This window comes from Homarus americanus, unplaced genomic scaffold (genome assembly GCF_018991925.1).
Source record: "Homarus americanus isolate GMGI-L3 unplaced genomic scaffold, GMGI_Hamer_2.0 scaffold16712, whole genome shotgun sequence".
Classification (NCBI taxonomy): Eukaryota; Metazoa; Arthropoda; class Malacostraca; order Decapoda; family Nephropidae; genus Homarus; species Homarus americanus.
The window spans coordinates 3,644,472-3,672,233 of NW_024757794.1; the positions used below are offsets into that span (position 1 = coordinate 3,644,472).

General features: G+C 37.3%; 1 protein-coding gene across 7 annotated transcripts in view; it reads right to left on the bottom strand.

The window, feature by feature from the left end:
* Positions 1-27,762, bottom strand: part of LOC121857679 (set1/Ash2 histone methyltransferase complex subunit ASH2-like) — a 64,063-nt gene that overhangs the window by 7,847 nt on the left and 28,454 nt on the right. For 6 of the 7 annotated variants that reach the window (XM_042353747.1, XM_042353745.1, XM_042353744.1 and 3 more), the window contains exons 6-11: positions 21,820-22,006; positions 16,056-16,237; positions 10,597-10,741; positions 9,505-9,643; positions 3,175-3,281; positions 1,763-1,907 (exon numbers count right to left, since the gene is read on the bottom strand). In XM_042353747.1, the coding sequence (XP_042209681.1) occupies positions 1,763-1,907; positions 3,175-3,281; positions 9,505-9,643; positions 10,597-10,741; positions 16,056-16,237; positions 21,820-22,006 (905 nt within the window). The remainder of the gene's footprint in view (positions 1-1,762; positions 1,908-3,174; positions 3,282-9,504; positions 9,644-10,596; positions 10,742-16,055; positions 16,238-21,819; positions 22,007-27,762) is intronic. The other variant, XR_006087252.1, reaches the window with a different exon arrangement.

Below are 27,762 nucleotides of genomic sequence, written 5' to 3' on the forward strand. Positions count from 1 at the left end.
AAGCTTGCTATGACTCATTTTATACAAATATCTCTCATATGGTGCAGTCAAGTGTGGTGAGGTGAGTTACAGACCAGACCCGAAGCGTCTTGCCGGAAAGCACCTCCTTAAACTCAAGAGTGTTAAGGATGTGGTGGGTGTTGTTCATTTTTTTTTTTTTTTTTAAAGTTCGACTGGCCAAGAACATATCCCATTAAACCCCATGTTATAATGATCCTGATTTACACTATTTCAACCTGCGATGGGGTTTTCAGGAACCCAACCCCATCATTTCGTAAATGGAGGTTTACCTGAACTTGGTATTCTCATCTTGTAAACTTGAGTTTAACTTGATGCATAAGACAGCATGGCTGAATTAAATTATGGCAATGTGTTCCCAATTTTTGGAGAATGTACTCAAGCAGAGCAATCTTAATTCTTTTTATTACTTTAATTTTTAAATTTTAAGTGTTATGCTGTTATCTTTATAAAATGTTGAAAAAATGTAACTTCTTCAAGAAATGCCTTATGAAGTCAGTTCATTCATAATACTCCAAGTGCAGTGAACAATGTGCACTATAATGACTGACGAAGTGAGAGACTTTACAAAATGAACATTAGTGTTCCAACAACAAGACTACAATATACAATACTACTTTGAAAAACAAAGAATTTCATTGACCGTTAACAAAATGAAATTGAATTATATAAAGGCATTGCTGAAAATAATGAAGTAATAAATCACTCAAAAATCAAAATTACACAGATCTGCAGTGCTCTGAAACTTTTAGAAACATTGTAGTACAGTATACTATCAATTTAATGGATCCAATATAATGAATTTTAAATTTAGCAGAAGAAATTTTTTGCTATTTTTCACTCGACTTAGTGAACTAGTTCACTATTTCGAGATTAATTCAGTTATTATGCTCACACCTACGGAGACAGAGACACCTCAGACACATGATATGTACATAGAAACATTATTCATGGCTTACCTTAAACTAGGGGGGTCGGTGTTTTAATATTTTTTCAATAATTTCCAAACTTTTTTCCAACAGATACCCGCACTCTTTTGACTTTCTCCCCCACACAACTTCCTTTCTGAGACTTCTGAGAGACTTTCGGCATGATGTCTAAGCACAGGAGTAAACTGACCGAGATGTAGACCAAGAGGTAGTAGTGAACAACACACGTGGTGGCGGCAGCACACACACTGAGTGGATGTAAACAAACACCTTGCACCAAGAGGCGCATTTGGTGTGGAATTTAACAAAATCACGCTTGATTTAACGAAATAGTTCGCTAAATCGAGCAAAAATAACGGAAATTCGATTTACCGGAAATTTCAATTTAATGGAAAGGGCTGTCCCCAGGTTATGAACGTCTGACTTACCAACATCCGCCGATACCAACGAGGTTAAACTTTAAACTTACAGTATTCAATTTAACTGGACTTATTTTTTACTCTCATTTACTGTATTTTCATTCTATTTCTTCTTTTCTCTTATATGAAGTGATTTTAGATGTATATAAGGACTTAAGCTATGATGTACAGTACTGTAGTGGGATTTTAAATATTGTTCTGTAAGTACAGTATGCACATAGCATGTTTCGACTTACGTACATTTTTTACTTAAAAACGTCCCCAGGAATGGAACTTGTTCGTAAACCGGGGACTGCCCCTGTATACTGATGAGAACAAGGACAACCCTTTCTTCCCACAGTAGTGTTTCTACAGTAAACATAATCTTTAATGTTTTTTATTAAAGATTCAACTTACCCCTCTGTACTCGTAGGAGGCAGGTGGGTGCTTGAAATCTGGTCCAAAATTCACAGATAATGTAATATTTCTATATAGAGACACTCCTGGATAATATGTGCCCCCATAAATATTCTGGAATGCTTCTCCACAGCATTTTCCATTCCTGAAAAAGTGTAATAATCACTAAAACTTGCTGCATTTACACACATACATAATTCTATATATTTTACAAATGCATTAGCATTTTAGAAAATTTCACGATCTACTAACATTTCATCATTACAAAACTAATACATTCACCGCACATCCACTATGTACAGTCAGTAAAATAAGTATCGACTACTCCAAGGTCGGTGGAATAGAAAATGAGAGATACCAACCAACTGATGCTGGAAATCAGATATACGTTTACAGTTTTCACATAATGCCTCGTGTTGTTATGCACAGTAGGGTGTTTGATATTTTTTTTATTGACTGCACTTTATATTTAAATCTTTGTGTTTTCTTGATAAAATGCTTCATATATTTCAATCACTCTTCTGTTTTTGATTCTATAACCTTAAAATTAAGTTTGACTCTTTCCTCCCACTATTACTTGCAAACAAATTTCTTTGTAATTTGCAGACTTAATTCTATAACCTTCTTTCAGTTAGGTAATTCTTGCTCCTTTTCAGGATAAGTTATCAATGTAAATGGGCAAATCACAAGCCATGCTGCAACAAGTCTAAGGCACCATAACTCTGGTTAAAATCCACAGTTACTTGTTTAATTCATTGTGTTAAAAAAGCTGTACATGCACATACAATCCTACAGTACCTGTACCTAGCAAATGATACAACAATCCTAAATAATAATGAACTATAATACACTTTCATATAAAAAAGTAAACCAATCCACAGAGTTTATAAAAAGTAAATGAGCAGAAACCAGTTTTTGTCATAGATGGATGAATGGACTGTAAACAGCTTCATGCTATATTATTCCCCCCTGAACTTCTGGTCAGGGGGACAATTAATGAGAGCTACTGGAAATGGTATACCTAACCTTTGAAAATGACAAGAGTATAACTTATATATTACTTCTGCTTTGCAACACATCCAACCACCCAAAGAATGAACCTTCATAACACATTATACTTTAACCCCCCAAATCTAAAAAAATATATATATAAACCCACAGAATCTTTTGAGTACTGTACTTATCCCCAGAATTTTCAGTCACCAAAAGAAAATAATGAAATTAGTAGTAGCAATAATAAAATAATAATAACAATAATTTCTCCAGTCATGATTTTTTGCTTTGGCCACATTCACACTACACAGCCCACTTGGTTGTTTGACATACATGCATGCATGCATGCACATGCACGCACACAGACAGACCATTTCCATGTTGAAAAATTTTCAAATCCAAATAAATATATTACTCACTTGAAAAATATAATTTTACCACCATTGAGAGGTTTCAAGTTCTTTAGAGCTTCAGGAACATCATCCTTATCTTCATAATAAAGATGGGATCGAAATTTAACTAGAGGCTGAAAAACAGAAGATGATTAATTGCACTGTAGCTATAATTTAACTGAGTATAAGTACTGCTGTAGTAAAGATTAACAAGGCATAATCAGCTGCCATTACATCATATTTACTTTCACTTGGATCTCTCCCTCTTTTATACTGTATATATATATATATATATACATATATATATATATATATATATATATATATATATATATATATATATATATATATATATATATATATATATATATATAAAAAAAATAAAAAAATATATATATATATATATATATATATATATATACCTAAGACCCGACTTAACTCACATTGGACTTCTGACCGCCTCAGATATAGATAAAAAAAAAAAAAAAAAAAATTAAATGACCGCATTTCTATACGAAACGTTTCCAGTTAATGTAGTCTCCATGTATAATTAGAAAATTATGGGGCCCCATGTGCATTCAGCAGACTACATTAAAGGTTAAGTGCTCAATCACACTGTATCCATTCCTTATTATTTATTACTTCTGTATCCATTCATTATTACTTTGTATTTCATTGTAGATTTTTTTATCTATGTCGGACTTGACCATGTGGATTGACCTGGATTTGAGTCCCTAACCCGTCGTAGAATTCGGGGTCTAGGTGTATATATACAGTAAAGTCAAAATCGGATGCCAGAAATCCGGACCACCCGAGAATCGGACTTTTGGAAAACTAATTATTATTATTATTATTATTATTATTATTATTATTTTTTTTTTTTTTTTTAGCGGGCTTTTGTGTGTATGTGCGCATGCGTGGCGCCACAGCTGCACTGGCGACAAGCGACCACGTGGTCGCCACTTTAAACGAACAATCAAACTGTGACAACATACCGTATATACTCATCTATAACCCCCTCGTTTATCGGTCAACCCTGATTTTTGACCAAGAAATCGTTAATTTATGATATTCGTTTATAGTTCGACCCACGTTTTGAGGGTAAGGAACAAAAAACCTTCAGTAAAAACGCTCTCGTCCTATAAACTGAAACACGAGTGCGAGCAAATTGTTTCCCATTTATTATTACGACACTTTACACTGAAAGCGGGTAGTTTCAAAAAATATTGTATATTTCCATTCAAGTATTTATTCAAGTCAATTAGGAGGAATATTATTGTAATACAACATTTTTTAACTAAACCATTCAGCGATTACGGTAACATCTTTTGAGCGAAAAGCGAAAGTCATTGTTTTTAGATTCGATTTTATCCCTTTCACTTTAATACATCATTGATTTCAGAAAAATATTACATTTCCGTGAATGTAGTATATCAAGCACAGTATGAATAGAATATCATTGTAATATAACAAAATTTTAACCAACTATTAAAACAGTAACATCTCAAGAACATCGGAAGCTTAGGTAAAGTCTTTTGTTTTAGTCATGTATTTTATCTAGTTTACATTGAAATACATCACGTTTCAGCAAAACTACTATTTATTTCCGAGAATATTATTCATTCAGGCGCAGTTAAGTAAAATATCGTGTGATGTAATAGTTTTTTAACTGAAAAGCGATTAGAAAACTTCGTGCCTCTAGCCCTGTTCAAGGAGAGACTGGGAGAAGCAATTTGGTGCTGCAGACGATGACAAAGAAAATGATTTTGATGGATTTTAATGAAAATATTCAGAAATATAGTATCATAGTATTTATTCAAGTCATTTAGGATAGAATATTATTGTAATACAGTACAACAGTTTTTTAACTAAACCATTCGAAAAGCGATTACGGTAACATCTTTTGAACGAAAGAAAGCGAAAGTCATTGTTTTCGTCACGATTTGATCCCACTTTCCGCTGTAATACGTACGTCATTTTAGCAAAAATATTACATTTCCGTGAATGCATTATATCAAGCACAGTATGAATAGAATACCATTGTATTGTAATACAGTATAACAATATTTTGAGTCCTACTCTTTCCATTTACAGATTACTGTACAAGCCCATAATAATGGCTCCTAAAGTAGATAAACTTCGTTGTGTGAAGAGAAAGAAGAACACGTTGAAATTGAGTGACAAACTTGAAATAATTAAGAAACTAGTACGTGGTGTGAGCAATACTGTTCTAATGGAAACATACGACATTGGAAAGTCCAACATTACTCATGTATATACCGAACATGTAAAATTATAAAAAATATGTAAGGAATATTATCACAGATGGACAGTAACGGCCTACATAGTAAACCAAAAGGTTGAAGCAAACTCTCAACTCCCAACAGGTGTCTCTTGTTTAACTTTCATTCATTTAGCGATATTTTGATTTAGCGATTAAAATTTTTTAACACCCTTTCTTGTTTAACAATTGGTCAAAATTCAGTTTAATGTTCAACTCACAGGGAAAATCTTGGGAGGGAAGTCGGAAAAACTGGGGAATCTGTTCTCCAAGTGCACATCATTACAGTACGCACTCTAATGTGGCTTTCATAGTTTCACTACATATAGCAATGTCAATATGCCATCTCCATAGATATTATTCCTCATTAACCCTCGTTTAGTGATAATTTCGCTTAATGTTGGGTTTTACAGAAAAGCATTCCATCTTGAGATGAGGGATACCTGTCCTTCCTTTTCCAGCATTCATATACCATACCACCTACCTTTATTACGTTATTTAACAATTGTGCTACTTAAAACAACATTTGTATACTATCTACTTGAAGAAAAACAAAGCAGCTAAGATCATTAAAGAAACACTGAATGAAAGTTTAACACAACTGCCATTTGCATAGATATTGGCAGCATGGCCTCAAAGCTTGCCATAGCAGTGCAGCCCTGTTGGGACACTGCCTCTGCTGACCCCCTACCAACAGAGCTCCCACACTCAGCCTGCTAACTCTCACACACACAGAAAAGTTTATTCCCTCTGTTTTTGACCTTACGATATTTATTATTTTTTATTTTATTATTATTATTTTTTTTTACATTATGAATGAAGGAATATGTAAAAAAGTTAAATACAGTATACTGTATCTACCTGACATTATAAGTTGAAAAATAGCCATAACATAGCTCACAGTTCGGCCGGGTAATGAGAAAGCTGGGGGGATGTGGCGACAGTGTTGAGTCTAACTTGGCAACTATGTCACCAGCAATGTTAACACTTAACAGATGCAAACTAAAAGAAAATTATCTGTAAATCTTGTAAGAACATAATTAAAGAATCTAGGGGTATAGTAGGCAAGCCTACCACAAGCTTGTACTAAGTGGTTACCATTCACCGTAAATGACCCATGGACAAGTTTGCTCATATTTCTGAAAGTTCTTAAGGGGAGCGTCTGGCTGAAAATAGGATGTCGGAAAATTACGAAAATATTCAGAAAAATTCTTGAGGAAACCTGTTGTCTATGGCTAAAGGATGATGTATTTTTATTGCATAATTCATAATAATTATGTAGCTATGCATGGTTGTTCTACCCCCCCACCCCCCTTCATTTAGAGGGCCTGTCTGTTTACATAGGAAAAGCTGTAGAAAGCATTACAGTAAAATAATATTTTGGTGTAAAGTAATACAAATGTATTAGCTCCTGTCTCATTGTTGACAGTAATATTATATAAATGTGGGTTAATTACATTAATTTTATATAACTCCATCACCCACGGTAACTTTCCATGAGCAGTGAGATGTCATGCAGTGATCATGTGGTCCATTCATTGAACAAATGATTGGTAACTTTTCACTGGAGGGCACGTCTGTAAAGAAGCTGACCATGCTTTCTTCAGAACCGCTCCTCCCTCAGTAGTTATTCAATCTCACGAGAGAAGGACGTCGAACTAAGCTTATCCAAGATAAGCTCCGTTCTTCCTCTCAGCCTCACGAGAAACAAACGTATTGATAACCAAGCATCACAGACAAGCTTGCCGTCTAACATCCATAGCTCAATTGATATAGTTAAGGTGATATCCTTTTTGAAAGTGTACACTCGCACCAAAAAGTATCGGTGCAGGGTGTGATCGACGACTTCCGAAACGATACGTAGACACTGTGATATGTCGGGAAGGTTGGTAAGTGTATCCTCATAACCCCCCCCCCCTCCCACTAGGTGTTGCCATATGGCTGACAATCAGTGTGTTTGTTTCCTCTTTTCAGATTGTTGCTTTGAGTCGACTGAATGATGAGCGAGGGTTTGGTCTCGGTGAACGTGGGTATAAAACAGAGGCAATATGAAGCAGTAGAGACCTACACATGCCAGACGACATGGAAACCTCAGAGGGAACACGAGGAGCTATTATTGCCCTTCATAACGAAGGGCTCGGCATCACAGATTAGCCAGCGGGTTGGTGTCCACAGGAACACCGCTGCACGATGGATTCGGCGATACTTCGAAACTGGTACTACAGACGACAGGTCTCGGAGCGGCCGTCCACGCTGCATCACCCCTCAGGACGACCAGGTTGAGTGGTTTATTTGTTAGCATAAATTAATGTGGCAATATTCACAAGTATCACAAATAATTTTGTTAACAGGGAGCTCCTCATATTTCATACTGTCTGTTTATCACTTCCCGACCTTATTTATAACGGTTTGTTTCACTTGACCAGGGCTGCCAACATACGGCTGGAACAACTCGCCTTTCCCAATACCTATCGTCACTGGTCTCAAATTGTTCACACTACAGTATGCACCGATACTTTTTGTTGCGAGTGTACATAGAAACCTTTTATAATAAACGAAGAAAAGGAACATATTGGGTTTCGCTTCTAAAACCCAATAAACTTTTCCATGTTCTAGCTCCATTAACTAATCAAGAATCAATGGTTAAGGGCAAGTTCACCAATCACTTGGTAAAAATCAGTATCTGGCACCTTTCCCAGAAAGCTAACCAGAGGAGACCGTTGTCACGAGATTCAGTGAGCCATCAAACATGCGAGAGTGGCGTGTGATCGTGAGTTGCTCTCACGCCACCTTTATCGTCTGTATCTCAGAATGAGTTTTTCTAACCTACAATTCCCTAAGGCTCGGCCATTTACCGCCCGATTCTAATAAAACAAAAACTAAGTAGTAGAATAACGTACTGTGCATGGCGTAACATATAGATTTTCTTTTTATGTGGCTTGGTTTATTATTTGCTGATTTATCTTTATAAATATTTGCAGGAAAAATTGTAAGTTAGGAAAAAATTCATGCATCCAATACAAAAGTGATAATCAGAAATATCAATATGTTACGTTCAAGAAGAGTAAATTAACTATATTCCACATTAATTTCAATGTAATTTAGCAAGAAGTTATGGAGAAGTAGGACTTTAAAAGTTGATAAGAATATAAGGGAAAAATCAGATATCAGGGATTAGGGATTAGGCAGAAACAATTCAGGGTTATAATAACAATGTATCTGGTGTCCTTAATTCCTGACAGGAAATTGATATTGATTTATCAATTATTAACAAATTTCATGCTTCAGCCAGACGCTCCCCCCAAGAAGAGGAGCACCTGTACTTACTGTATAAATATTTTGAAACTGTCGACCAAATCATAAAACATAATAGTGCCGTGGTTGTTCGATATTTTAAGACTAGGGTTAGTAAGACATGAAAGCAAGAGTGCCAGAGAGGGGGCATATTTAGTAAATACAAATACAGGTTGCTAATGAGAGGATAATCAGCTACCATTTGGGAAGATATTGCCCAAGTGAGTGATTCAGAATAAAAGTTACAAGTGTTAGTTAATAAGTTTGGAAGTGAGTGCACTGGGAAAAAGTTAATCATAAATATGAACAAAAATAGCTAGAAATTGGTGTAGAAGGATGACATGGTGTAATATATGTCAATTTAAATGGAGTGATAGGATTAAGTGAATGTTTCATACATCTGGGAGTTGATATGTTTGCCAATGGAACAAAGGGTGACAACTGAATCTTAAGGTAAAAGAAAGAAATACAATACATGGTAATAGGTAAATTAAGGAATACAGGAAGAGAGAGAGCTGTGTTACACTATAAAAGACTTCAATTCATATCCTATTTCATCTCCTCTTTAAGTAAAAACAAAAATGTCTGTAGGGTAAAATTTTGTTTTTATAGACGAATAAAATAAATTACCTCTGTATTTCTGCCTATAACCTCCCCTTTTATTCTATTTTCCTTATCTGTATCATTAGTCCAAGTTCTTTTCTTTGAGTACCACAGTGTGACTCGTCTAAAACTGATATCTTTATAAGTCCTCTCATTCTCTCCAGCATACCAATCTTTACCTTATCCTTGTACGTAGGTGGAAACTGTGACACAGGGTTCTTCTCAGGAAGGTCAATCATTATACCAAGGACATCTCCCTCACCAAAGCCGCCCTCGAAGTAATGCTTTCCTCGAGATTCATGAAATACTGTACCTTTCCTGCAATATAATAAAATTAAAAATCCAAAAATCCAATCCCTTATTGAATTTTTTTTTAAATACAGTGGTCCCTCGGTTAACGAGCACAATCCGTTCCAGCAGGTTGCTCGTTAACCGAAACCATTGTTTCAATGGGTTTTTGGGTAATTGGTTCCAGCTCACCGAAAATTGCCTAAATTCAACAAAAAAGGTAGAAAAGTACACTTACTTTGAGGTGTGTATGTAGAAGGCTCCTGGATGATGATGATGATGATGATGATGATGGGAATTAGAATGGGGGTGGAGGAGAAGGAAGAAGAGAAGGCATTGGGGTGGAAGAGAAGTCACCCCATGGCACCATTTCACCCATAAAATTTTAGTTCTCTTGGTGTATTTCAAGATTATTTTCTTTAAATCAACACTGCACTACATTATATATTGTCAATATGTAAAATATATTTCAAAATGACCAATAATTTGCTTGGAAACACAGAAAAAAGCATTTAGTTGAAGAGAGTCTCAAGCAAGATGTTACCTCCACTGAAAACAGAGAGAGACTAACGCCTGTCTGGTGTGTTAACAGGCTGGATGGCACGCCAGAAACTAGTTTCTTTACCTTCAATTATGTTCAATAATTGTTAAAATGACTAAAAAAGTTAATATTAAACTTTTAAAATTATTGAATAGTATAAACTTCTTGATATTTACTAAAATAGTAAGGAATTTAAGCCCTAAAACCGATTACTGTATTGGCGGACTAATACTACAGCTGGTGGACCGCCAAATGCAAGCGAAAACATGTTGAAGTCGGCTCGTAAAAAACTCGTTAATCGAGGGATTGCTCGTTAACCGAAGTTAAGAATCTTATGGAAGGTAAATCGTTAACCGAAATCTCGTTAACCGAGGCGCTCGTTAACCGAGGGACCACTGTATTAAGATTTCAAAGAATCATTTACATTATTCAATAATATTACCTTGACCTCCATGAATAGCCAAATTTATCATATCCAAGAGGTGCCTGAAGGTTTGCAAGTTGCTGGCACCATCCAATACGAGTGTGTGAACCTTCTGGTTGCTCATCAATGGTGCACTCCCAATACCACACTCCACGACTCACACCTGTTACAAATAGTAACATAAATTAATTAGTTAGTCTTTCTTACCTGGGATACTCTTTTAAGGGTGAAGCATGCAAGAGCAGCCAATCCTTACTGGCAATTAGATAAATGATTAGTGTCACAACAATGCATAAATAAAGTGACCAAACACCTAAATGATGTACATGTATATCCATTCAATCATTAAGTATCTTTGGTGCCACAAGTTTGTCAACTCAAAAGAGGGGTACAACAAGTCAAAGGCATCATCTACCCACAATGGGGACTGGGGGGTGAAAACATAAGAGTAAAAAGAAATACAAAATTGAAGAGAACAAGACTATGTTAATCTACACCACGAAGATGCTGGAAAACCAACTTTTTGAAGTGAGATAGATTGTAAGAGTATGGAAACACAGAAGAAGGCAGAGCAGTCCACAGTTTGGCTGTGTGAGAAAAGAAGGATGTACTATAACGGGTTATTCTAGTGTGACCAAAATCCACACAGAAACGGTGGGCATAGAGGGCAAGACAAATGTTATGAGCCCATGGCCTTGCTGGCAGTACATAGGATGCCAAATCCACTGAACATTGCAAATTAAAGTACCTGTAAAAGAGAGATAGTGAAGCAACATTGCAGTGAAGAGAAAGGGAATAGAGATTATCAACTAAAGGGGGAGAGTTAATAAGACAAAATGCCTTTGATTCCACTCTATCTAACAGTTGGACAGAAGAGCCACCCCCAGATATGAGAGCAGTACTCTAAGTTAGGATGAATGAATTCCTTATATACTTGAACCACCTGCTCAGGAGTGAAGTAGCTATGGCATCTATACAGCATTCCCAGCTTTCGGGAGGCAGCCTTAGCAATGTTGTGGATGTGTGGCTTCCATGACATATTAGAGGAAATGGTGAGGCCTAGCAAATCTATTTTAGAATTTGGCAGAATGATTAAATCCTGAAATGTGATTGGTGGGTGTGCTTCTATTTTGAAAAGTGTAATTGGTAAATACCGTGTTTTATTACTATTTAATTTAACCAGGTTTTTACCTCCTCATTCGAAGATGTTGCACAGATCTGCATTGATAGATGAAATGATATCAGCTCTAGAAACAGATCTAGTTTGAGAATTGTGGGGGGGAACGGAAAAATGTGAAGAGTAGAATCACCAGCGTAATAATGGATAGAATTAGTCATAGTGTGAAGTAAATCATTGATAAAAAGAAGGAAGAGAGTAGGTGAAATAACAGAACCCTGTGGGACACCACTATTGGTAGAGAAAGAACGATATATCAAATCCTCGACAACAACTGCCATGGAATGGTTCTCAAGAAAGCTAGAAATTAGAGAGCAAAGTGGGGGAGAGAAAATATAAGAGGGAAGTTTAGAAAGCAAAGACTTGTGCCATACCCTGTCAAATGCTTTGGAGATGTCGAGAGCCACGACAAAAGTTTCCCATAATCCCTAAGAGAGGATGACCAAAGATGGGTGCAGTAGGAGAGCAGATCATTAGTAGATCTCACCTGGAGAAAGCCATACTGGTGATCCGACAAAAGAGAAAGGTGTTCAAGGCGATGGAGAAATGAGAGTTTAAGATAGTATAAAAAATCTTAAAGAGGGATGATGTTAGGGCAATGGGGTGATAGTTAGAGGGATTGGAATGGTCACCCTTCTTCGGGATGGGCTGAACTGAGGCATACTTCCAAGAAGAAGGAAAAGTTTGGGTTTTGAGGCAAAGGCAAAAGAAGCACACAAGCACAGGGGCCAGATTTTCAGAACAAGAAGGGGGTATTCCGTCTGGTCCATGCGCCTTACTCACATCCAACCTGGATAACACACCAGCAACCCTATGAGAGGAGATTATATAGGAAGGTGCATAGGTTCAGTAGCAGGAGCAAGAATAGGAGTGGTAGAGTTGGAATCGTCCAAGGTGGAGTTAGAGGAAAATAAGGTGCCAAAGAGGTTGGCTTTATCAGGGGAGAGTTGGCTAGTGTTATCAGGTTGGAAGCAAGGAGGAAAAGAGGGAGTACAGAAGTTACAGAAGTTTTTGGTTATGGACCAGAAGGATTTACTAGACGAAGAGTTAGTCAGGTCAAGAGTCTTTCTTTTTATAAAATTCCACTTGGCCCTACAAAGAATAATCTTACAATGATTCCTAGAAGTATTGACAGAGGAGTGGGTAACGGGAGAAGGAAAAGGAGTGGAAAAGCAATATTCATTCCAGAGAAAGTCGGGGAAGAATTCTCACAAGGATTGCCAGTTTGCCCTCCAATGGTGCCATAGTTGGCATTTAGAAGGGGATGTGGGAGGTGGTCCTGCCCAGTTTGATTTAAAAGAAATAAGATTGTGGTCAGAAGACCCTAAGGAGGCAGAAATTGAGTATGAATAGAGTGAAGGGTTAAGAGATAAAACAAAGATCAAGAATGTTAGTAATTGATCGTGTCGATCCGGACTGCCACGACAGTAAGTCCTCACTTAACGTCGTCCTGCTTTACATTTTTTCGGTACTACGTTGCTGAACTTTAGAGACCAAATATTCATTTAATGTCCCGGTGATCCCTATACTACGTCGTTTTGCGTCATCACGGAGTACTTTTTGCGGTGCATCACCGACTCGTTTGGCCGCGCTACGCTCTCTCGGCTCGGCGTGCTGCCCTCACTCGCGGAATGTAACAGCGTCCCCAAGCTACACCAAGCCAGTCTCTGTTACGACTTCACATCATTAGTGTGTACTTAAGTTCTTTTGCTCTAAAACTGTACATTAACATTTGAAATGGCTTCCAAGCGCCCATCAAGTGCTACTGATGCTAGTGTAGTGAAGAGGCAAATTTGAAAAAGGGGAACGTGCTGTGGACATAGCCGCTGTGTTTGGTCTAACCCCCACAACGGTGCGTACTATCCAGACCAACGCTGACAAGATTAAGGTTAGTGCTTGAAGTGGTTCTTCTCTGAGTGGTACCTAAGACGACTCGTACTAGAAGCACTGTGATAGAGAAGGTGGAAAAAATGCTGGCAATGTGGATGGAGGACCAGAATTAACGCAATGCCCCTGTGATCCTTATGGTTATCCAGCATAAGGCCAGATCCTTGTATGACGACTTATAGGTAGAAGAGGGTAACGGAATGAAGGAAGAGACCTTTACAGCCAGCCGAGGATAATTTCAACAATTTAAGTGTCGTTATAACTTCCAGAATATTAAGATGACTGGTGAAGCTGCCAGTTCAGATACGGTTGCTGCTGAAAAATTCCCGTCAGAATTCAAACGGATTATCCAGCAAGGAGGCTACGCATTGAAGCAAGTCTTCTATGTGGATGAGACTGGTCTCTTCTGGAAGAGGATGCCCGAGAGGACCTATATCTCCAAGGAAGAGAAGAGTGCCAGGTTTTAAAGTGGCAAAAGGCCGCTTGACGCCGCTGCTTGGCGTGAACGCTGCCAGTGACTTCAAGCTGAAGCCTATGCTGATTTCTCATGCTGCCAACCCACGGGCCCTGAAAGGTTACTCAAAGGATCACCTTTCCGTCATTTACCAGGCAAACAAAAAGGCATGGATAACCGGCGCCATATTTAGCCAGTGGTTAAACGTGTACGCCGTCCCTGCACTGAAGGAATACTGTACCAAGGAGAACCTAAACTTCAAAATTCTTCTGATCCTCCCAATCTTGACGACTTGCATGACAGTGTAGAAGTTGTATTCCTGCCTCCCAACACGACAGCACTGATGCAGCCTATGGACCAAGGCGTCATCATCGCATTCAAGGCGTATTATTTACGCCGTACCATGGCCCAGCTGCTCAACGCTACAGACGGAGAAAATAAACCAACGATCCGAAAATATTGGAGCGGCTTCAACATTCTTCATGCAATTGACAATATTGGCAAGGCATGGGAAGAGGTTTCAGAAAGTTGCCTGAATGGTGTGAGGCATAAACTGTGGCCCGAGTGCGTCAACAGTTTTATGGGGTTCACGGACTTAGTCCCAGCTGTGAATAGGGATATCCTCAGCTTGGCTAGACAGGCAGGCTTTGATGAGCTGGAATCAGAGGATATTGATGACGTCCTGGCATCCCATAGAGAAAAGCTCACCAACAAAGATCTGCAACAATTAACAGAACACAGTTCCATTGAAGATGACAACGAAGAACCTCAACGAACGCTAACTTCAAGGAGGTTGGCAGAATCGTTGAACATGTTCCAGCAAGCAATACTTCTAGATGACGACCCAAACAGAGAACGTAGCTCAAAGGTTCAACGCAGCTTGAGGACAGTCTTGGTTGCTACACCGAGATCTATAAGGAGAAGATGAGTAACACCAAGCAGTCAACACTGGATTCATTTTTTCATCACGGGACGGCAGGAGCTTCCTTCACAACAGCTGGCAACGGAGGAGGAGCAAACAACAACGGAGGAGGAACCCCAGTCAGAGCAGGAGGAGGACGAGGCAGTCTCAGTGACTCACCGCCCTCCTCCGCTTCTGCCATCCTTTTCCTTTGCTCCACTACCCACCACACATTCGCTCTACCATCTCCGCCCACGGTGAGTACCAATACAAGGTTAGTAGTGTAGTTCTATATACTATTCTCTATAGAAATGGCAATGACTTTCTGTATATGTAACGTTTTTCATGGGGCAAAGGGAGGCTCAGGAACGTAACTCCTGTATTTTTATCTATTTCTTATGGGGAACATTGATCCGCTTAACGTTGTTTCGAATAACGTCGCATTTTCAGGAACGTAACCCCGACATTAAGCGAGGACGCCCTATGTAGTATTTCCACGCTAAGCTGGCCCTTAAGCTCCGCCCCTCGTCTACAGCTACAAATAGCTGATTGGTTCCCCTGAGCGTTTTACCTCCCCCCAGGACTCCGCATATATAAGAGCGTATTTATATCGACTTTTTATAATAATTATTCAAAATTTTCTAACATTCTCTCTGAAGTGCTAATGCCTTGAAATGATTTGCATTTTGATAGTCCAGATATTTAACATTACTTTAGGTAATAACAGGTCTATTTACCAATTGTGAACACATTTAGTTTGAATTTTCTTTCAACCAATTGGCTATTAGTATAGAAGAGGGGCGTGGCTTATGGGCCAGGTTAGCAAGGAAAGAGTATAGTTGTAGGGGACATATCTTATTACATGAGTCCCATTACACCCTCCTCCCTTTACCAATGGAAGATCTTCCTTGTGTGTTAACAACAAATGATGGTTATCTGGGAAATATATCAGAGTATTTCGTCTAGTCTTTCCAATTGTAATGAGAGAAAAAGAAAGTGTGTGTACTTTTGGGGTCCTGTACATCTTTGATGTAATTAAAAAGACAATATTAACTTACCATGAGTGGCTCTGATAAGACAATAACCTTTGTCTCCTGTCACGGCCAAACGGTCATCAGCTGTTCGAAGTTGTGGTGCACGGTCATGCAGAGCAAGTAATACTGCCCCAGGACTGAGGGCACGATATAGCCATCCAGGAATTGGTTTACCTGCCCAATCATTGCTGTCATCAAACTCTTGTCTGAAAAGAACTTTTCATTGTAAGTAAAACACTGGAGTGAAAGGTTCTTGGTTAAAACTAAAGTAAAAAGTAGCAAACTACTGAAGTTGGCTTTGTTTATCTCCCTGCATAACTACAATTCCATAAAAGAGGAATAAATATTGTTACTACAGCACCCTGTAATGGATTGCCACAAATTCTCACTCAATACCATCCTCCCAGGGTGCCAATTGGGGATCCCTTTCTGTTCACTAACAGATACTGTAGAAGGATATTGTAAAAAGTCACCAATGCAGTATGGACAGAGTCACAGGCTGATCCTATAGCTGTAACAAGTGATTGCGGGCACCTTCGTGCCCAGTGTAAGTTTGAACGCTCGTGCTTGGCTAGTGTACAGCGAATGAGGGTGCGCCAAGTCCGTAGACTTGCATGGTTAATTAGGGTGTGCCAAGTCTGTAGACTTGCAAGGTTAATTAGGGTGCGCCAAGTCCGTAGACTTGCATCGTTTTCCAACATAAATAAAATGGTTAATTAATGCCTTCCTAAAGAAACCATCAACATGGGACCAGGTTTGTTCCACTCTACGAATTTTTTGCGATTTTTCCACCAAGCTTGATGAAAAACGATTGTGCCGTTTCGGCTGCCCAGAACAGACAGACAGACAGCTAGTCCTAATAATAATAATAATAATAATTAATGGTTTATTGAAAGAGCATGGCAGCCGGAAGGCTGAAAATATACAATTACATAATTGGGGAATGGGTCTTTTGATTTACCAATGATATACAAGTAAAGTAAGTGATACAAATATGATATATAATAATTAGGTGTTGATAATTTTTACAATGGTTGAGACTGGGCTGTTCTTGTAGCAATCAGTTCGTGCTCGTATGGGCTAGATGCAGTTTGGCAGGTGTGTGGCCACGTGGCCAGGACAGTAGCTTGGGGCAACTTGGTATTTACCAATTACACTTTCCAAATTAGATGATCTCCCACCAATCACATTTCAGGATGCAATCATTCTGCCAAATTCTAAAATAGATATGCTAGGCCTCACCATTTCCTCTAATATGTCATGGAAACCACACATCCAAAAGATTGCTAAAGCTGCCTCCCGAAAGCTAGGAATGCTGTATAGATGCCATAGCTACTTCACTCCTCAGCAGGTGGTTCAAGTATATAAGGGATTCATTCGTCCTAACTTGGAGTACTGCTCTCATATCTGGGGTGACTCTTCTTCTGTCCAACTGTTAGATAGGATGGAATCAAAGGCATTTCATCTTATTAACTCTCCTCCTTTAGTTGATAATCTCTCTTCCCTTTCTCTTCACTGCAATGTTGCTTCACTATCTCTCTTTTACAGGTGCTTGAACGGGCAAATTTCGATGGATTTGGCATCCTTTATTCCGCCGGCAAGGCCATGGGCTCGTAGCACTTGTCTTGCCCGCAGTGCCCACCGTTTCTCTCTGGATGTCGGTCACACTAGAATAACCCGTTATAGTACCTCCTTCTTTCCTCACACAGCCAAACTGTGGAATGCTCTGCCTTCTTCTGTGTTTCCATACTTATACACTATGTCTCATTTCAAAAAGCTGGTTTTCCGGCATCGTCGTGGTGTAGATTAGCATCTTTTCTTTTCTATTTTTAATTTCTTTTTACTCTTATTTTTTCGCCCCCTAGGCCCCATTGTGGGTCAATGACCTGTGTCTGGGTGGGCTATTCCCCATTAAAAAAAAAAAAAAAATATATGATAGCAAATTTATTTCATTTATTTTTTTAACGGACTAATTGCACATACATTCTGAGAAAACTACCAGATCCATAGTTAACTCGCATGTTCACCCCATATTTCCTCTTCTATTTGTAGTGAAAGCTTTTGTTAATTAAGTGACCCATTCCCCAGTGTCACTATTTGTAACTCTTATCATCTCTATTCAGTGTATATTTTTCAGCCTTTTTACTGCAATCTTTCAATAACCCATTAATTATTATTATCATTAGACGGGTACAGCAAAACGTCGATATAACGCGTGATAGTCCAAGAGTCTCTCAGTCTCAAGCAGGGGAGGAACCTGGAAGAGGCCAGCCCCTATGACATCGACGACGCGGTCGAACAATGGTACATTGATGTGAAGACGGAGATGGACAACAACATCCCGACCACCACCCACAGGACCATTCCCCACCCTCACACTAGTCACCAGCTAAGGCAGCTCAGTGTCCAGTACGATCACGTGAGACAGCTAGCCAGTATCCGCTGGTGGACGCAAAGGCTGAAAGACCGGTACCGAGAGCTACAGACAGACATCCAGCAGGAGAGCAAACGTCTACATGAACAAAAGTGGGCTGCCTTGGTGTGGGAGGCAGCCAACAATTACTGCGATTCTGCTGCATTCTGGAGAGGGATCAAGCGACTGATGGGTTCCACCTCTAGCACGGTCCCTTACTTGCTCGACCAAAACAACGTGAAAATATTCGAGGCTGAAAACCAAGAACAATTACATCAGCGATATTTACGGACGATTTTTACCAATAGTGAAATGGAGAACGAGGGCTTCGACAGGGAGTTTGAGGAGGACATTTTAGGTCAGTTGCAGGACCATCAGCACTTGCTCCAGCCGCTCGCACGGACTGACTTCACGAGACTGGTGGACGACAGCTACCTGACGGAGCGCACAGTTCCTGCAGATGTGTCAGCCGTTATAAAATGGGTTTAAAAACAAGTTACCTGGGCAAAGCCATATTAACAAGAAGATCCTGGCACAACTCCTTGACAACTTGATAGATAGGCTTGCTCATATATGCAATGCCTGCCTCGCCTCTGGATACTTCCCTAAGATGTTCAAAATCGCCGTTATCTGCCTCATACCAAAATCAGGGAAGCCTCCAAACAAAGTCGAAAACTTTCAACCAATATCGCTGCTAGAAGTACCTGCCAAAATCCTCGGAAAAATAGTAAACAAGCGGTTGCGGATGTTTCTAGAGCAGGGGTTCTCAAACTTTTTTCAACCAAGGACCCCTTATATACCATGACGCATACAAATATTGTAAATACAGTGGTCCCTCGGTTAACGAACACAATTCGTTCCAGAAGGTCGTTCGTTAACCGAATCCATTGTTTCAATGGGATATTGGGTAATTGGTTCCAGCTCACCGAAAAGCACATACAAAGTGAAAAAAAAAAAAATGCAGTAAAGTACACTTACTTTGAGGTGTATATGTAGAAGGCTCCTGGTTGATGATGATGATGGGAATTAGAAGTGGGGGTGGAGGAGAAGGGAGAGAAGAAGGAAGTGGTATGGAGGAAAAATCACCTTCAGTGGACCCATGCTTGATGCCTCATTTCACCAATAAAATTTTAAGTTCACTAGGTGTAATTCAAGATTATTTTCTTTAAATCAACACTGCACTGTGCTATATATTATCAATATGTTAACTAAAGTTCAGAATGACCAATAATTTCAATGAAAAATGCAAAAATGTTCAAGACACCAACAAAATAGATGCTCTCTCCACAGAAAACAAAGCCAGACTGACGCCTGGTGACCGACCCACGTACAGTATCTGATGGGTGCACAACTAACTAGTTCCCTGTACTGCATATATTATCAATATGTTAAATAAATGTTAAAATGACTAATAATTTTAATATAAAACATTCAAAAATATTAAAAAGCTGAAATTTATTGATATTTAATCCATTGGAAACGAATTTAAACTTAGAACAGATTACTGAATTGGCAGACTGGGCCACCAGCTAATGCTCACAACAAAACGTGATTTTCGTAAGGATTTCGTTAATGGAATTTTTGTTCGTTAACCGAATTGAAGATTCTTATGGAAGGTAGTTCGTTAACCGAGGCGTTCATTAACCGAGGGACCACTGTAATCAAAGAATAAATCATAGTCCAAAGCATTTGTTCATTTCAACCCAAATCCAAAATATCCTGCCACAGTCAATTCTGCTATAACGCGATAGTTGTGTTCTTGTAAAACATCGTGTTATAGAAATTCGTGTAATAGAAATAACAGGGCTTATGGAGAAAATAGGGTTAGGTGCAGATTACTACTCGAAATCGAAAAAAATTTAGTACAGGTTGACCATCAAAAATCCGGCAATCGATAAACCGGAACCTTCAGTTTTCCGGCATGGATTTCGGAGCGCATTTTCAAATATTTCTTTGTTTATTTAATGAAGATATATGTTTTAGCTCATAAAATTCATACAAATTACCCGGCCAGAATATAATTTACATTGCTGGAATTCTTACAATTTGATGATCATTTTGAATATAAACATCATAGATTTTGCATTAGACATACAAATTTTAGATATAATGTTTACTCTGAGTAAATATGTTATCTTTTGTGCAAAATATATGACATTTATATTCAAAATATTCCTGGTCTTACAAGGAATCCAGCAATGTCAATTATATTATCCTAACTTTAGTTTGAGGTATTATTTATTACTATACCTGGTTTTCCCCCCAAAATTTCTCAGAGGGAAGAGCCAGCGAGTGTAGTGTGAGAAGAGGGGGAGGGAGTGGAGTCCATTATTTGAATGGACATTAACTTGGCGACTGTATTTCTCTATTTCTCTTAAGTATTAATTGTGTGCATGTACCATCATAAAATTAAGATGTTATTTTTACTAGAACATAGGTATTGTGTTGGAAAAAGTGGAGTTTGGGGGTCAGCTGGTCTCTATTTCATTTAATCCCATATGTTATGTTATTCACTTTACGCGTTTCTCACTTTCCGCGGTACCCTGTGGGTTACATTAACCGCGTAAAGTGAGGGTTGACTGTATGTATGTATATATATATATATATATATATATATATATATATATATATATATATATATATATATATATATATATATATATATATATATATATATATATATATTTCATGTAAATCCACAATGAAAACATGGATAAGATAAATCTTGATAAAATCACACGGGAAAATGGAAACAACGGAGCACCTTAGCTTTCGTCTTTATTCAAGACATCTTCAGAGGCAACTGAAGATGTCTTGAATAAAGACGAAAGCTAAGGTGCTCGGTTGTTTCCATTTTCCCGTGTGATTTTATCAAGATATGTATGTGTGTGTAATGGCATGCTGTATTTAACTTATATTTTTATTTAGGCATTTAATTATTATTTTTGGATCATAAGTGTCCTTCAGGAATATAACCCTTATTTATATTATTAAGCCTATGGTAAACTTGTACCTAACATCACACTTTTCAAGAACACATGTCTAATATATAGCAAGGTATATCTGTAAAGTTCTTGAGGAGAGGGTGGGTGAATTGGTTAACAGTTTGCACTTTATTTTTCCTATGCATTTACTAAAGAACCAGCATTGACTGCTGCCATATCAAGTTCTAAGAAGGTTTGAATTACTGTAATCTTTCTATTTAAAACTCTTCAAATGTTATCAAGATATCATATGAGCCATAAACTGCCAAGCAAATTTTTTCCTTAATGCTTTCTTCTGTAAAATATCATGTCACAGCATGCAAGTTGCAGCAAAATATAAACTGTAACATGTATAGTAATTTAAAATATAGCTTCTGGAACAAAATACTACCTGAAAGGAGCATGAGGATCAGGCTCAGCAAGGATGTATCTATAACCATCTTTATTAAATGGATGGTCCACTGGATAACCATGAAGCTTTGGTGCTGGCATGTCCCCTCGAGCCTTCTTATTGCCAGCAGTAGTCTCCGGCATCTTTCGTTTTGCTCCTCGACCCTTTCCTGATTGCTGCTGTTGAGCTGTGTACAAAGAAATATTTGTCAGCAACATAAAAGCAGCAATTTTCATGAAATATAATGCAAATTGAGAATGATATTAAGAAAATGCAAGGCTGTTATCAAATATTATGTTTTATGAAAACATGGTAACATAAGCTGAATATCTGATGTTAATCCATGCTCATTAGGCTGGCTTCAATAAAGATTAATGATTCACAATTATAATTTCAATATTAATACTGCAGTCAGTATGCTACAATAAAAAAAGAACAGTATGCAAGATTGAAAACATGCAGCTATACTTCTAATATTACAAAATAGAAGTCTTAATGAGTTATATTCAATACAAAAATAAAAATTGAAATGCAAGACTGAAAGATTTTTTCTTTTACAATAAGCATTATCTGTGCCAAGAACATGCCTGCGTGCAAACAAACAAATGCTCACTTTAGTTTTCACCTTCCCAAATACCTTGACAACCACCTCTATCCATCACTTCTTTTTCAAATTACTCTACATAAATACCTTCATTATTCAGGTCCAATTTACAGTAAGACTTAAACTGAAAGAACAAATTTGTCCAACATAACCCAAGCTACTACTTGACTAGCACAATACAGTATTACTTGATGTACCTTAGTTGTGAATTTTGTCAATCTGTAAGATGCATAATAAAAAAATTACAAGTGATAAACATTAAGTAACTTAACCTGATAATATGAATTAACTCTATTTCATGAATTTCTAAAGAACTTTATCGACTTTTATCAAATTTTCTAATATATGCTATATGTCACAACAATCAGCATAAATATAACTACATCAAAATAATTATCAGTATGATGAGATCACAACATAATAGTAACAAACACAGCCATGGACAATAAAAGGCATATAGTATATGTGCAGTATATGGTACAGTAATGAAAATCAGTATGGTCATTAAACTCTGGATAATGAAGGTACTGATTTAAAAATTGCCCAACAAAACAAAATCACCTGACAATAAACAGTGCTAACTTATCCTTTCAATATTTTTTTACGGACTCTTACCTTCCTTAAATTTTGACTGATTAACTACATTTAGTATTGTACTGTAATAACCCTTACAATTAACAAGATACATTTCTAGTGCAATAGTAAACAACTGTAAATTATATACAGTATTAAACTAATCAAATTACTGTACAGTACATGTATTATATTAGTAATTCTTCTACCATTAGTGCCAGGGTTTATTCTACATTATTAAACCTCCAAAAACCATTGTCTGTAATTTCACCTGAAAAATAAAAGGATAAAAACTGTCCCTGAAAACTACAATCTATCCTGGACTGTATAACAAGAGCTCATCCAGGAATGACAATAGGGCTTGAAGAAAATCACAAAAGTAGCAGTCACAAACAAATATAGTAGTGTACCCTAGAGTGGCCCAAAGGTAGTGTCCTGATGGTGGCTAAGACAAAGCCACAATGAAATTTTAGAATTTTTGCATTTAAAAACCTTGAGCAGCTATTTTATCAAATTAAATATCTGGCACAATATCCATTCCCACAATGATTTGCTTGAAAGAATGAAATAAAAACAATATCATACTCGCATAAACTTGCTTCATCAGTATTCACTGTGTTTCATAAATTGATGATAATACAGAATGAAGTTACTTTTGATGATGAAAGAAATGCTACAGATGAATACACTATACAGTAATGTATGTGAGTACAGTACATGTTTGAGATGAGTCAAACAGCCGAGTCCAAACTTTTCTTCAACTTGCCAACCCCAAGTTGTTTTTTTTAATGAATTTACTGATAATAAGAACTGTCAGAATCCAAAACGCATATATCCCTCACAAAAAATGCTTTATAATACCCATTAAGCATATGACCCTAATTATTAACCAGATTATTTTTTCCACAATATGTAACTGGTTATAAAATGGTGATAACAATGAAGTAGACTGAAAAAAATAACAACTTATATAGTACTTATAAAAATATTATTGTTTATCACAATCTACTCTAAAGTCTAAGTAAAATATAAGTCCTATAAATTATACAAAACTCATTTGCAAAATGTCCTTTATTTTGTCTCATGAGTTTCTTAAATAACACAGCAGGTATAATATATGTATAAAGTATTTTAAACAAAATGAGAACAAATCTTTTTTGATTGGGCATGACAGTTCCGATTGATGACGTTTGAGACGCTGATAAAAAAAATATATACTGTATACCGTATATAATAAATAAAAACCTTTAGTTACTGAACAGAAATGGAATCTGTCTTGCATTTTTAAGCCAAGGGACTTAAACTGCCACAAACCTGTACAGTATAATAATGTTGGCTCAATGATTCCCCCATAACTGTTTGCCTTCAGAGATAAAGTTATACAGTTTTAGGCCATTCCAATACTGTACTATGCAATTTTGTCAACTACAGGCAACCTAAAATACATGATATCACATTTACCATATTTTTTCAAAGTACAGTAGTGTTTTGTGATACATGAACATTAACAAGTGAGCACCATGGTTATCAATAGTCCTGTTATCTTCCTTTCCTGGTATGAGTGAGATTACAGGAAAAGAACATATGTTGTGTTAACTACAAAACTGAAGACATTCATACTGAGTGTTCCTAAGATTGCCAGTAAAATCAGCCGTGTAGAATACATGTACAGTTCATAATCATTGTAACCAAGAAAACAAAATTCTTTAACCCTATGCTAATTCGCAAGCAACTGAGTCACATAAAAGCAAAAAAACAACAAATGGGGGCGATGTTGCCAAATGCTGATATATACAGTAAACTGGTACGTATTTGAACATACAAGTATAGTAGTTCAAATGAACTCAAGTTCAAGAATATGTGGTCCATGCAGACAGAAAAAGTGAAGGAATTTGGCATTAAGGAGGCTTGTAAGTTTTTGTTAGGTTAGCTAAGCATTATTATGCTAAAGTGTTTTTCTTTTCTTTTTTAAAGAAAGAAGTGATCCTATAATGTACAGTATTTCCAAGAGCCAGTATAACACCATTGTCCCTTTTATGAGCAAAGTTATTACAGTATAGAAAACTGCTTTCAACTGGAAATCCTTGCTTATACAGACATCAAAACTGGTAGTAAGGAGGCTGCAGCATCGGAATTTAAACTGAACAAGGTCTAGATCACCATTATAACTTGAGTGAGAGCTTCTCAATGTTGGTTGGGCCGCCAAATCCTTTGCACTGAAAAATAGTATTTCACATACATTCATCCATCTCTTTCTTGGTTTCCTTTTATCATCCACCTCTTTATTATATTCTTTATACAGAACTAATTTTTACTTCCCATTTTCTCACTTGGGTCAGACCACCAGAGCAGACGCTGATCCAGTGACAAACGAGTTATCTCCCTATGTTGCTAAGAGTTTGATGCCTTATTCCCTGAGGAACTTGAGGACTGGCCACATATACAATCCTCAGTCATACATATCAACTGCAGATCATCTCCAGACCTTTCGGTGGTAAAGACTACATCAACATTTAAAGACTGTCTGAAGACCTCAGCTTGCTTGTTTGGCTATCACATACAGTATACACATGGTTGCACTTAAGACACATTAAATAACTAAAGCGGCTTGTGAAACACATAAGTTCCCACTTGCGCAAAACTCATTCAACAGGAAAATTTAACCACATAATTCAAAGTGATATTTCCGTTAGCCGGAACAATTGGTGCAGAGCACTTCCGGGAATGAGAGATTTCTGGGTAACGAGACAACTTTTCAAAGCCGGAAAAAAAATCCCCCATATCCGGAAATTTTCAGGTAACGGAAAAATGTTCCCAGAAGTTCCAGAATGATGCATTATTTCATTTCTTAAAGCTGGAAAAACCTGTCATCCCCAGAATTTTATGGAATTTTCCGGGTAACGGAAAAAATATTCTCGGAAGTTCCAGAAATTGCACCTGATTTTCATCCCCCAAACCCGGAAAAAACTCCCCCATCCCTGGAATTTTTCGGGCACTGGGATAATTTTCTTGGAATTTTCCAGAAAATGTGCCCCTCGGAAAATTTTTCCCAATGACGTAATTTTCCAGAAAATTCCGACTTTGGGAACGATTTTCCGAGAAAATTTCAATTCCAGCTATCGGAGAGTTCCGGGTTTGAGGGATTCCGGCTAACGGTGATATTACTATAAAGAAGCCGAGAAAATTTCTCTCCTCTCTGCAGGATACTTTCTGCTTAATCTTGCTAACAAATGCAGGTGAGATGGCTGTACATAAATATGGATAGATGGATGGGTGCAAATCATTGTTCTCACTATGCACAATGTAGGGGGAAAAAGCAAGTACAGTACATGCAGGCATGTAAATTGAAAGTGAAAAAAGTACATAACAATGAATAGCAAAGGAATGAATAATGGTCTTTAATGGAAGGCTTACATGAAGTCTGAGAATGTGTTGCTATATGAATTAAGCTGCACACAACAAAATTTGTCTAAGGCAACCTTTTAAGTGCAATTGAGACTTAACAATTTACTAGCTGTCGGAGCTCCTAATTTATCAAATATTTGTAAGTACAGTAGTAGGGTTCCAAGATGTACCATATATAAAAGATGTAACATTCACACTCCCTCTAGCACCATTTTATAATTGTTCTGATTAGTAAAACAATTAAACTTTTCTACTGAAGCCATAAAAGCCACCTATTTCAACAAAACAAAAACAAGAATGAAGGCTTAATCTACAAGCCGTTTCTTCTAAATCTGGCTGGAAATGTTCTGTGTACAACCCACTGAAATGTGGCACCCAAAATAACAAGTTACCTCTAAAAGCAATTACTGAGCTATTCTGAGGTGCAATATCTCATGTATCATAAATTCCCTCCGATAATGGTAAAACATTTTTTATGTAAAATTGTACTGAAAAAATTGCCTTTTCCGAGGGTTAAATACGAACATTCACCTGTGCAACTAGATTATCAGTGCAATTTACTTAAGACTCCATTTGTGTATTATTATCCCCACATGTACAGTACTATGTGACAACTCAGACATTAACTTACACTTCAATGCTCCAAGGCGATGAACAGCTATTACTTATAAATTTAAATTATTTCCCTTTCACATAGATATTGAACAAAATCATAGAAATTTTCTTGGTTCAACATATTTCTGACTTTAATGTGAGTCAAATGTGAAAAACTAAATGGAAAAAAGTGACAAGCAGAATGTCTTCTGCTGGTGATACACATGCAGAAATGAACAGCTTAAATGTTAATCAGGTTCTAAACTACCACTTAAACTTATAATACTTTAAGAGAAAAAAATTAAAACAACAAACTAATTCTTTAAAAAGCATTAAATATGGATCTCAATTATTAAGAAATAAATGAAGCACAGAAAAGCTGTCATTTGAGCTATACTTTTTTTAAAGAATGAGAATCTATGGACTACAACACTAAATTTTTTACCTGACATATCACATTACTTTTTTACTACTGTGCAGCCATGACCACAGAAGCATCCTTACTGGGATCATAAAAATACCAACAAATATTACGCACAACGATAAGCACGAACTACAGACGATGTACTGTACATACAAGAACAAGCACCTTACCGGCTCCTGGTGCCCCCCCCACCAGCTCACACACCAATGCATACACTTGGGATCACAAAGTAGGAGCAAACCTAATGCTGTAAGTTTCTTGAATGTAGATCATTTTATTCAAATTATGTACCCTCTTTTGTCCTGTCAGAATTCTAAACTACAGTAATACAAAAACTAGCACC